Genomic DNA, 13386 nt, shown 5'->3' with positions numbered 1-13386 from the left:
ACGTGGCAGGACTCCGAGTTGTATTGGAAGTCCGATGTATATAGGCTGAACAGGACCGGAGAAAGTACACTCCCCTGCGACACTCCTGTGCTGCTGACCACAATGTCAGACCTGCAGTTCCCAAGACGCACATACTGAGGTCTGTCTGTAAGACAGTCCATGATCCATGCCACCAGGTATGAATCTACTCCCATCTCTGTCAGCTTGTCCCTAAGGAGCAGAGGTTGGATTGTGTTGAAGGCGCTAGAGAAGTCCAGAAACATAATTCTTACTGCACCACTGACTCTGTCCAAGTGGTAATTAGATTGGTGTAGCATGTAGATGATGGCATCTGATTTCAGTCATTCCAAGTGTGGATGGTCGAATTAATGACAGGTCAAAAATCACAACAGAATTGCCAACTCAGCTTTCCCTGTTTACTTATAACTGAAAATGAAATATCACTTGATGGTGTGAACACAAGCAAAAAATTGTTGCCCTCTGGCATTCTAACAGCTAAATGGCTGCCTATCAAGGATTCTATATAGGTTGTGGGGCCAGTGACTCCTCCTTCTGGGTGGCTGTGCTTTCATGGTCCTAGGACCAGAAGAAGCGAAATCAATTGCCCTCACTGGGCAGTTTCTCAGCACTGTGAAGGCAAAGGAAGATGATGAAGTTACACAGACACTCAGCTTGCGGTTATATTACATACCTGGGAGGAACCTGGATGGTGACCCTCTCACTCACATGCATGACACAACCTTGTCACAAATCAACAAACAGTAGCAGTAAAGTATACAAATAAGAAATGAGAAGGTGAGTATTTTTTGTGACTATGTATTCCATGTTTAACTTATTATGGTTGGAATGTAAGATTTATTCATAATTTACTTTTTTCAATAATGTGAATTTTATAGCTTACTGTATTTTTATTCATAACATATTTCATATAAAAGCAAAAATGTTGAGTTGAACAAATGAAATACAAACTAAATGAAACCTGCAGATGACACTCAGATAGCTGCCACCCTAGACTAACATACAAAACCAGATCTAGTAAATGCTATCAGTGAGGGCTCCATGTCCCCTATTGATCCCACTTGCTCAAACATGCCTTACAATCTTAAAATGGAAACAAAATGTTTCCATTCTGTAGAAACACACTTATAAATTACAATGTAATTTTCATGACTTTTTTCAATTTACAGTTTGATTGCTGTGGAATTGCCGGGGGTGTTTTGGAACCTTTTGTCAGTGAAACGTGTCCAGAAAAAGGACTGTGGGGCAAAATTACCACAATGGTAAGTACTGTATGTCATTTTTTAGGTGCGTTTGCAAATGAAACAACTCGGCTCCCAGTGAACTGATTTTATTAAAATTTGAACAGTTATTTCTTAAGGAAAGTTATCAGGACATTCACATTTTCATTGAGATATCTCAACTACAGCACACTATGCAATTTTTAAAGTTTCAACATCTTCCATTGAAAACCACTGGCAAATTTCTGAACTTGTCTTCTTAAAACAGAAATATTCTGTGTTACTTCAACTACAGCTGAAGTGCAATGGCCGAGATTTACAGAGCAAGCAAAATAATGATAATTTTACAACAAAAGTTTGTTGCTGACATATTGCTGGTTAACCAAACCTTAGCCCTGAAAGTTGTTTTATTTATTTGTTTATTTATTTATATCCTAGTAGTAAAACATCAAGGAAGAGGAAGTAGGCTTAAATATACTAAGACAATGCTAAAAATAAATAAATAAATATATTCCAATACTGTAATGTTTATGTTTCTGAGCTTATTCCCTGTGAAAGAAGCAATAATTTGACAAAAGCTACAAGAAATATACAGGACAGGCATTTAGAATGCTGTGAGATACAATAAATAAAAGTGATTTTTTTATTATAAAATGTATTCCTATATTGCACAGTTTCCTCCATAATAATTACCATGACAGTAACTTTAAATAAAATTACAATGTTTAAAATTATTTAATATTTTTTTATTTTTGTTAGCTACAATTCTCTCAATAATAATAACTGCAAGAAGTCAATAATTACAGTATAAATACATCCATCAGCCACAATATTAAAAACACCTGCCTAACATTGTGGAGGTCACCTTCATGCCATCAAAATATGTGTGGACTCCACAAGACCTCTAAAGGTTTCCTATGGTATCTGACACCAGAACATTAGCAGCAGTTCCTTTTAAGTCCTGTATGTTGTGAACTTGGACCTCAATGGATCTGACTTGTTGTTCTAGCACATCCCACAGACGCTTATTTGGATTGAAATCTGGTGAATTTGGAGGCCAAGTCAGTCCCTTGTTCCTTAAACCATTAGTAAAAATTTTTTACAGTGTAGCAGGGTGCATTATGAATGAATGCCAGGACCCAAAATTCCCAAGCAGAACATTGGCCAGAGCATCACACTGCTTCCGCCAGCTTATCTTCTTCACATAGTGCATCCTGCTGCCATCTCATCCCCAGATAAACAAAACACATGCACCCAGCCATCCATCCATTTTCCAACCCGCTGAATCCGAACACAGGGTCACAGGGGTCTGCTGGAGCCAATCCCAGCCAACACAGGGCACAAGGCAGGAAACAATCCTGGGCAGGGTGCCAACCCACCGCAGGACACACACAAACACACCCACACACCAAGCACACACTAGGGCCAATTTAGAATCGCCAATCCACCTAACCTGCATGTCTTTGGACTGTGGGAGGAAACCGGAGCCCCCGGAGGAAACCCACGTAGACACGGGGAGAACATGCAAACTCCACACAGGGAGGACCCGAACCCAGGTCCCCAGATCTCCCAACTGCGAGGCAGCAGCGCTACCCACTGCGCCACCGTGCCGCACCCAGCCATCCACATATTGTAAAAGAAACAAGATTCATCAGACCAGACAATGCCACCTTCTATTATTCCATGGTCAAGTTCTGATGCTCACATTCCCATTGCTGTTGCTTTCAGCGGTGGACAAGGATCAACATGAACACTGTGACTGGTCTGTAACTACATAGCAAGCTACAATGCACTGTGTGTTCTGACACCTTTATATCATGGCCAGCATTAAGTCTGTGTTCTGACACCTTTCTCTCATGGCCAGCATTACATTTTTCGGCAATTTGTACTATAGTAGAGATTGGACTAGATGGGCTAGCCTTTACTCTCCACGTGCATCAATGAGCCATGGGCGCCCATGACTCTCTCGCAGTTGTCCTTTCTTGTACCAGTTTTTGGTAGGTACTAACCACTGAATATCTGGAACACCTCACAAATTCTGCTGTCTTTGGAGATGCTCTGACCCAGTCATCTAGCTGTCACAATCTGGTCCTTGTCAAAGTTGCTCAGACCCTTACCCTTGCCATTTTCTCCTGCTTACAACACATCACCTTCAAGAACTAACTGTTTACTTGTTGCCTAATATATCCCACCCCTTGCCAGGTTCCACTGTAATGAGATAATTAGTATTGACCACTTCACCTGTCAATGATTTTAATTTTGTGGCTGATTGGTGTATAGTATGAGTAAAAGACATGCCATGTAACTAAGTGAAAGAAAATAGGAAAACTTGGTAATAACTAATTTTTACCTTAGATTTATTTGTTGACACTAATAGGACTTCTCTAGTAACATAGAGAACCAGCTGTTTGGTACAAACTTGTCAAACAACAGTCACCATGTGTTTAGACAGAAAAAAAAAATCCCATTTTATGAATATGCTGAAGTTTTGTAAGTAAACAACAAAATCTTTATATTGCTATATAACAGTGTATGCCATTATTATGTACATTACATGTAACATTGTAAAAGCTGTGCTCAAGACATGATCCATGTGGCCAGGGTGGTCTCCAAGTAAGCCATGAAGATAAAATGCCTTTGAAACTCCCTGTCACTGAAGTAAAAATTTTGGTCACACCCTCTAATAACTGAGTCCTGTACTAACACTACTTTCATTTTTAAGGGGAACTTGGCTTGGACATGACCTTAGTCACTGCCTTCTACCTCAGAGTCACGTCTACCTGCATAAGGTTGTGTAAATGGATGGAAATCTGTAACTCTGGATTACATGGCCCCAGATATTATTAACTTGCATTTATGGTTGATTGTGACCCACCAGATGCTGGCCTTCTAGAAGCAAGCTTCTAAGAAGTCTAAAATGCAACAAAACTGTAATTGTATTGGCTTCAATTTTTATTGTTTTGTTTGGATGAAGCACATACAGTCGGGGCAATAAGTATTTGATACCCTGCTGAATTTGTAAGTTTGCTCACTTACAAAGAAATGAACAGCCTCTATTTTTTTATGGTAATTTCATTTTAATGGAGAGAGACAGAATATCAACCAAAAATCCAGAAAAAAACACATTACATAAAGTTATAAATTGATTTGCATGTCATTGAGAGAAATAGTCCAATAATAATATTTATTATTATAAATAAGTGCACAAAGCACCCTCCTCTCCACAATGCTTAATAAATCAATAATCACTGCAATAAACAATACTCAATCCTCCACTCCCAGACGCTTAGCCACCCTGCCTCCCAACTCAGCTCATCCATCTGGGATTTCCTTTATAGTCCGTGACCCAGAAGTGTTTCTGTCCCTCAGTCCATGTGACTTATATCACTTCTGGGTCGGGTAAAAAGTTCTTTTCTTCATAAGCCCAGAAGCACTTTATTTCTTCCAACCATGTGACTGGGATTTACTTCCGGGCTGTATGGAAAATAAACATCTCTGTGTCTCCCTGCAGCGTCCCCTGGCGACCCCGATGTTATCCAGCAGGGCTGTGTGTTAAAACTCCATAGTCTATGATGCCCTGCTGGAATACGGGGCATCTCCACATTGCAAGGAGGGCTCCATCTAGCGGCCTGGGGGTATTGGCCGGGATGAATGGCCGGCCATATCCCACACCCTACAACCAAGCCAGAATTCTGGCACCCTTTCTTCAAGGTTTCCCATTTCCCTCCCTATGCAAATATTTTATTAGAAATATTTTGCCCTAACTCTATCTGTGTCATGTCTACATGTAACTGGGAGAGTGAGCAAACGTGAGGGGCTGTTAGCACTTTAGACAAACAAAAAAACCAAAACAATTCTGCTACTGTTGATTAACATTCACCAAATACTTTTGTTTTTTTTTCACAGGCCTGTCCTTCTATCATACTGGACATGTTTAACTCTTCTGGAGGAGCCATACTTGGTATCTTCATAGCAGTGGCTGTATTCATGGTAAGAAAACTTAAAAATCTGTTCAAGACTTCTTGCTTCAAGCGACATGGACTGTACTTAGTGAAAGAGGTCATCTTTATGAAAGGGTTGACAGTGTTAGATGTATTTTTTTTATTAAACAGCCTTAAAGAAAACTTGCATGTTTTTATAACAGCACTGTTGTACAAATTATATTTATCACTGACATGAAAGTAACATGCAATGTTGTAGAAGACAGTAACAGCTAAATATACTATCTGTGTAAATCAAAATATTTTCTGTCATATGAATTGTTTAAAGTTATGTTGAAGATTATGAGAACTTTACATTAGTAAATATTTGGAAAGCATTTTAAACAACTATAGCCAAGGCTTAGTTTAATGAGGGCAGTAGCATAGCATTTCAATCTCGTTGTAGGATTAAGGTAACATTGACATTTTTTCCTGATAACACAAGAGACCAAGACTTGAAAAGATTTATAAAGTAGGAATCGACTTTTTTCTGAAATTTCAGTATGCTAAGAGTTTTTGGAAATTCTTTGTATTTTTGGTGGCACAGAATAATAAATCTTGTTAAACAGCAGCTCTTCAGGGACTTGTCACAGAAAGTTTACACATAATTAGAAATATTCATTAAGATAGTAAGACATTATATGATATAAAACTTATTAAACCAGACACAAACAAATGCCCAAAGATTGACCCGAAATTAACCGTTTATAAACCTTGACAGGCTAACCTGAGCACTAATGACATCCCTGTAATTATATTTTTTATGGCCACATAAAGTGGCCACTGAAAATAGTCTCATCTGAGCACCTATGAACTTCATTATTAACAATGGCACTTTCCTTGTGGTAAAGTGGTTGCAGTGTTAGTGTTGGTGCTATGCAGTGAAAAGACCAGGGTTTTCTTCCTTGGTCTTCCCTGTGTGGAATTTTCATGTTCTCCATGTGTCTGTTTAGGTTTCCTCCAGCTGCTTCAATTTCCTCCCATTGTTCAGAGACAAACAGTTTAGGTGAATTGGCAACACTACATTGGCCCTAGTGTGTGTTAATGTTTCTGTGTGTGTGTTTGTGTATTTGCTGTGCGAATGACTGGTGCCGTTTAGTGTTTATTCCTGCCTTCCTGCCTTGCCCCCTATTCTCCCTGGGAAAGGCTGCAGCTTTCTCATTCCCTCAGCTTAGGCTTCTCCCAGAAGTTACTCATGTGATGCTGGACTCACCTGCCTTTGGAACACTCCGGATTAAGATCTGGAACATTTCAATAAGATAAAGAATGGCACCCTTCACTATGGGTGGTGTATATACAGGGAAATATGAGGTTTGAAAGATCCTCTAAAATCAAAGTTGAAACTGAGAACTCGATGCAATTGTGTTCTGAGCTATGAATAAAATAATAACCCATGTAATAAATTATACTGTGACAGTATATTATACTGTATATTATACTAACCCACCAAAAATAACAGGCTAAAGCAAAGTAAAATAAAGAATACTAGGGGGCTTTGCCCCTTGCTCACTTCGCTTGCCAACCCACAGGCCTGTGCAACACGCTAACTTGTTTGAGGTTCTGCCGCTCGCGTATGGGGAATGTGGATGTACAATTTAAACAGATCAGCGAGTAATTAACCATATTAAAAAAAATAGGAAAACGTAATAATTTGAAGGTAAATTATGTTTCATGTTGCGTTAGAGTTTTTCATTGCATTATACGATTTTGTTCTGTTTGGTTTTGAAAATAACACGCAATTTTTTTTAAACTTACACTTTTACTGTTAAACTTCAGTAAAAACTATTTTTTTTATTAATTTCTTGTCAATATCGCATTGAATTTTGATTCTGTGTTTGGACTTACATCGTGACAACGCAGCGTATAACTGTCTGTGAGAGAAATTCGTTTCTTTCTTTCTAATAAATAAACCGACTTTTTCGAATGTTTGGCTCTGATTTGTTGATTGTCTTTGCAAAAGCTATTCTAACGGTAAATAGTTAACATTTTAATACGAATGGCATATCAAGATCTCCTTTGTTGTCTAGTATTATCCGGGGAAGATGTACTACATTACTTTTCTTGGATATATCCTTCTTTCAACAGTAATTTGGGCTGTGGAAGACCGGACGGTGTTAATGGTTGTAGTCATTCTTCGGGATACTGTAAGCTGTTTTTTTCATCTTCTGCACGATCACCACCAACTGTTTCAACATAGTCTGTTGATACGCATTTAACCAATCTGCCGTGTAACCGATTGACAATGTTCGCGTTAATTTGTTTGACTTCATTGTTTCTCAGTGCTAGGATTACCCGTGTACTCATTTCTTCTGATGCTATCCCTTTGCGATGAAATTCATCAATAAGATTTGGACATAATTCATCTTCTTTAATTGGGAACTTAAAATGAGGAAAACGTAAAAATTTATAAGAGCTGAGAGAGCAGGAACTGTGTCTGTCAAAAGCATTCACACGAATGAGAGGTGAGAGGACTGTGTGTGTGTTTAAATGAGAGGAAGACGTGACTTGAAAAAATCTCATGGCCAAAGTCTTGCAAAAAAATCTCTTGAAAAAAGTTTCATCACAGGATTTTTTCATATAATCTATATATATATAACTAGCAAAATACCCGCGCTTCGCAGCGGAGAAGTAGTGTGTTAAAGAGGTTATGAAAAAAAAAAAAGGAAACATTTTAAAAATAACGTAACATGATTGTCAATGTAATTGTGTTGTCATTGTTATGAGTGTTGCTGTCTTTTATATATATATAATATACACACACACACACACATAAACATATATATACATATACATATATATACATATCTACATATACACATATCTACATATACATATGTATATACACATATACACATCCACATAAACATATATATATACATATACAAATTTACATATCTACATATATATATAGACATACATATATACATACATACATTCACATATATATATATATATATACTGTATATATATATATATATATATATATATATATATATATATATATATATATATATATACTGTATATATACTGTATATATACATATCTACTTATTGGCTCCTGTATTTAGGATATAGCAGGTTGGATAATAGACGGATGGACATTTGTATGCATAGCCCCATTTGCCCGTTTTCGTTTTTTTTCTTTCTTCAGTAATATTTCAGCAAACCTGGAGCTTGTCAGTTCAAATCCTGGTACTGACACCACTGTGTGACTCTGAGGAAGTCACTTCACCTGCCTGTGCTGCAAAAAACAAAAGTAATGTAACAAATTGTACCTCAGATGTTGTAAGTTGGTGGAATAAAGGCATAAGTAAAATAGATAAATATGTATTATACACATAGGAACTATTCATTTATTTTCAGTTAAGTCATCTGCAGCAAACTTTTATAAATGAGGGTTTCTCCTTTTTAGATAGTGCAAACTGTTTCTTCTTCATTGACGTTTTCTCTTGGAGAGCTTTTTTCATTTCATTGAAAATGAAAGCAGCAGCTGCCAAAATATGTAGCTTTCTTATTAATTTTTCAACATTGTGTAAAATAAATGTATAAAGTAACATAAAAGGTTTAAATACTGGTTATCCTTTTACAGTAAAATATTACTAAAGAGATACAAAAAAAGTAAAATGGATATGTTCTTTTTCTTTAAGGAGATTAAATATTACTGAAGAAAGAAAAAAAAAAATTAAACAGCCAAATTGGGCTATGCATACGAACTTAAAAGGTTTAAATAAAACAGAAATATATATTTTATTTTTACTTGCTTAACTTGTGGAGGGTGTATCCTGTAGCAAAGCCCTAACTTTTTTCGTGAAAGCCCGTTTCAGTAAATAAGTGTTAAAAACAGGTGTAAAGATATTGACAATAAGCTACGCAAACCCACCAAGACATGGAATCGTTTAAATCAAGTATCATTACATCTTCCTTTCTTAAAGAGAAGTAAGGCAGTACTTATAAGCTTACATATTTATATATAGACATACATATATATATATATATATATATATATATATATATATATATATATATATCTGAAGCCGTGCAAGCACACTCTTGAGAATGCAACGTATAGTTTGTACAGAAGAAAAGCAATCTTGCCTCAAATGAATGGTAACCTTTTGTAGGTCTATGAAGTAAATTTAAACTTTAGGTTTACACGGTGCTTTCTTTCCGAAGTACCTGCACTCATGAATATGTCTGTATGTGTCAGTCGGTCAAATCCACGCGCTTCGCATTGGCGAAGTACCGCTTTTAAATTTTTATTAAGAAGAAAATAAAACGTTTTTAAATTGAGGGAAAATATACTAATAACAGTTTTGTTAAGGATCTGTTTTTTTGTGAAGCTGCCTTTACTCGAGTGATCACTTCGACCTGACTTGGTGGCCAAGTATAAGCGTTACCTGGTAGCTAACCACACATACAATCAGATTGTGAATCAGACTACGAATGCCGTGAATGTAATTACACACTCACTGCACTTGCTTACGGTAATCGAACCTCGGACGTCAGCGCTAGAGGGCTTAGCAGCGGTGAAGTATTGCTTTTAAATTTTAATTAAGAACAAAAGAAAACCTCAGAGGTTCGATTCCCGAAAGGGAGTGAAGTGAGTGTCCAGCTACCTACCAGGTAACGCTTATGGTTGGACAGCAAGTGACGTAACATCAGCCACGGTGCCTTCAGTTGTTGAGAAGCAGATCATAGAATGATTGAAAATAGTTTTGCATTTACCTTTTAGTAAAAGGCGAGCTTTTAAGCCTGAGAAATCACCCCGTAAATGCACACGTTTAATTGCACAAGTGTTAATATGTATGGTTACACAGTATTAAAAGACAGTGAAGAACGTGATTTACCTTTGTTCCCGCGTTTGATAAAAGGTGAGCTTTTAAGCCTGAGAAATCACCCGTAAATGCACACGTTTAATTGCACGTGTTAATATGTATGCTTACACAGTATTAAAAGACACACAAAAATTAACGTCATTTACCATCAGCCACGGTGCCTTCAGTTGTGAGAAGCAGATCATAGATGATTGAAAATAGTTTTGCATTTACCTTTTAGTAAAAGGCGAGCTTTTAAGCCTGAGAAATCACCCGTAAATGCACACGTTTAATTGCACATGTGTTAATATGTATGGTTACACAGTATTAAAAGACAGTGAACAACGTCAGTTACCTTTGTTCCCGCGTTTGATAAAAGGTGAGCTTTTAAGCCTGAGAAATCACCCCGCAAATGCACACGTTTAATTGCACATGTGTTAATATGTATGCCTACACAGTATTAAAAGACAGTCAAAAATTAACGTCATTTACCTTCGTTCCCGCGTTTGACTCGTGCTGTAAATCTCTTCCTTGTTTTTAGTTCACGTGATTATGTAGGAGGCGTGATGACGCGATATGTGACTCCGCCTCCTCCATTACAGTATATGGACAAAAAATATGTTCCAGTTATGACCATTACGCGTAGAATTTCGAAATGAAACCTGCCTAACTTTTGTAAGTAAGCTGTAAGGAATGAGCCTGCCAAATTTCAGCCTTCCACCTACACGGGAAGTTTGAGAATTAGTGATGAGTGAGTGAGTCAGTCAGTCAGTGAGTCAGTGAGTCAGTGAGGGCTTTGCCTTTTATTAATATGTATAGATTCACTAAGCCACCAGCGAGCAAGACACCCATGGAGCACGCAGGACGGAGCCACGCCCACCAACTCTAAGACCATTGGATACGACAACAACTCGCAGAGCCACGCCCGCAAACTCGGACGCAGCAACTCACAAAACACAGCGTCATTCGCGTTTGTCTCTGCTACAGTCCACATGCACCTCTGAGCCACATTAACTTTTCATTATTCTTTTCGATTACGACACACGACCGCATCCTCCATCGCAAACTGTTTTACAAGCCATGGTCTTAGAGTTGGTGGGTGGGTCTCTGTGAGTTGTTCTTGCGAGCGGGCACATGACCAGGCGGTGTGTATGCTTCGAGAACAAGGGTGGACGCGGCAGAACCATCTAAGAAAAGGCATGTTTGTTGCGGATGTGAATCGCTATATGCAGCGTGTAAAACAGTTTGTTTGTCGCGGATAATTTGCCTTTTACTTTTACATGAAGACAATTTCCTGTTAGATTGGCCTTTGCGATGACAATTAATAAAGCACAGGGCCAAACTTTCAAAAAGATATGCATGTATCTGCCAAAACCAGTTGCAAGACAACCATGGGATACGCACGATATAGCCACGCCCGCCAACTCACAGAGACCCGTCCACCAACGCTAAGACGATGGGATCCGCCGACAACTCACAGAGCCACGCCCACCAACTCTAAGACCATAGGACAAGAACGCCTGCCCGCCTGACTGTTACCAGCGTGTAAAACATCGCAGCTTTTAACTCACAAACTGCAACAACTCACCAAACAAGGACACCCTGTCTCTCGAGGCATTCACACTGCCGGAAGACAACCATGGGATACACAAAAAATAGCCATGTCAGTAAACTCACAAAGCCCAGCCCACCAACTCGAGCACACGTCCACCCACACTCTCAAGGCATTCACAGTGCCTGCTCATGTGCCCGGACGCAACAACTCACCAACTCACTTTCATCTCTGCTACAGTACACATGCACCACTGAGCAACGTTGACTTTTCATTATTCTTTTCAGTTTCGGCTGCATTTCTATATATAATCCACCAAGTCGTCCAACCATGGGATACAAACGACAGAGCACCGCCCCAACAACTCGAACCGATACAGAGACATGCCCACCAGCTCTAAGAGCATGGGACGAAAATGCCTGCCCGCCCGCCTGACTGTTACCAGTGTTCACCGCAATGTACTGGAGTGTAAAACCATCACAACTGCTAACTCACAAACTGCAACAATTCACCAAACACCGCATCAGACGCTTTCTATATCTAAGAAGATATATAGATACTCATTATTCCCCTGCACACGTCCACCCACGCTCTAGGCATTCACAGTGCCTGCTCATGTGCCCGGGTGCAACAACTCACCACACACAAATTTGTTTAATTTGACTCAACACGGGAAACCTCACCCAGCCCAGACACGGAGAGGATTGACAGACTGATAGCTCTTTATCGATTCTCTGGGTGGTGGTGCATGGCCGTTCTTAGTTGGTGGAGCGATTTGTCTGGTTAATTCCGAAAATGAATGAGACTCCCTACTGCTAAATAGTTACGCGATCGCCAACCGGCCAACTTCTTAGAGGGACAAGTGGCTTTCAGCCACGTGAGATGAGCATTAACAGGTCTGTGATGCCCTTGGATGTCCGGTACTGCACGCGCACTACACTGAATGGATCAACGTGTGTCCACCCGGCGCCGACAGTTGTGGGTAAGCCGTTGAACCCCATTCGTGATGGAGACCGGGGCTTGCAATTGTTCCCCACGAACGAGGAATTCCCAGTAAGTGCGGGTCATACGCTCGCACTGATTACGTCCCTGCCCTTTCTACACACCCCCCCTCGCTACTACCATGGTCGGATGACTTGGTGGATTATATATTGAAAAGCAGCCAGAACTGCAAAGAACAATGAAAGACAACGTGGCTCAGAGGTGCATGTGGACTGTAGCAGAGACAAAAGTGACTCAGGTGAGGAGTTGGGGGCTGGCACATGAGCAGGCAGTGCGTACTGAACGATGATTGTATGTTGGTTTGTAGCGTGCATTGTTGCAATGTTACTTTTCTTGGTGGTTTATTAAATTATGGATTTTTCAAATGTTCATTTTTTTTCCCTGTGCTTAAAAATCATTAAAAAAGCGGCATGATTATGCAGTGTATGCTACGCTGCGGGTTGGCTAGTAGAGAGATATTTCTCTCATTTATTTGACCAAGCCACCTTAAGTGAGTGGCTAGTGCCTGTGCTGCACTCTCTTTGGGTGTCTTATTGGCTTGCCATGAGTGGTAACGCTCCCTTAATAAGTATTTTGAAAGTGAAACTCTTAATGTTTTTCTAGTTCATTTGTTCTTCTTAGTCTGTGCATTACTTTATTTTTTCTAAGCTTTGTCCTTTCTAAGAGGATGGTCTGGAACCACTCTCCCAACCACACCTGCTGTATTCATTTTGATTGACCCTACTTTTGTGCATATAAAAAAAATGTACATTTATAAGGAGGATAATGTACATATACAATATATACTGTCTGCTGCATAA

At 39.1% G+C, this 13386-nt stretch overlaps 1 protein-coding gene across 4 annotated transcripts in view; it reads left to right on the top strand.

Annotated features, from left to right (window-relative positions):
* LOC114662065 (CD9 antigen-like) overlaps nucleotides 1-13386 on the top strand; it is a 140041-nt gene that overhangs the window by 46540 nt on the left and 80115 nt on the right. For 2 of the 4 annotated variants that reach the window (XR_007936334.1, XM_028815384.2), the window contains exons 6-7: nucleotides 1188-1280; nucleotides 5145-5228. The exons of the other annotated variants lie outside the window; for them this stretch is intronic. Coding sequence is in view for 1 of the 2 variants with exons in the window: in XM_028815384.2 (XP_028671217.1) it covers nucleotides 1188-1280; nucleotides 5145-5228 (177 nt within the window). In the remaining variant the exon portion in view is untranslated. The remainder of the gene's footprint in view (nucleotides 1-1187; nucleotides 1281-5144; nucleotides 5229-13386) is intronic. 4 annotated transcript variants of the gene reach the window in all.

This window comes from Erpetoichthys calabaricus, chromosome 12 (genome assembly GCF_900747795.2).
Source record: "Erpetoichthys calabaricus chromosome 12, fErpCal1.3, whole genome shotgun sequence".
Taxonomy (NCBI): Eukaryota; Metazoa; Chordata; class Cladistia; order Polypteriformes; family Polypteridae; genus Erpetoichthys; species Erpetoichthys calabaricus.
Note: the sequence above shows the minus strand (reverse complement) of the source record. Positions and strands in the feature narration are given on the sequence as shown.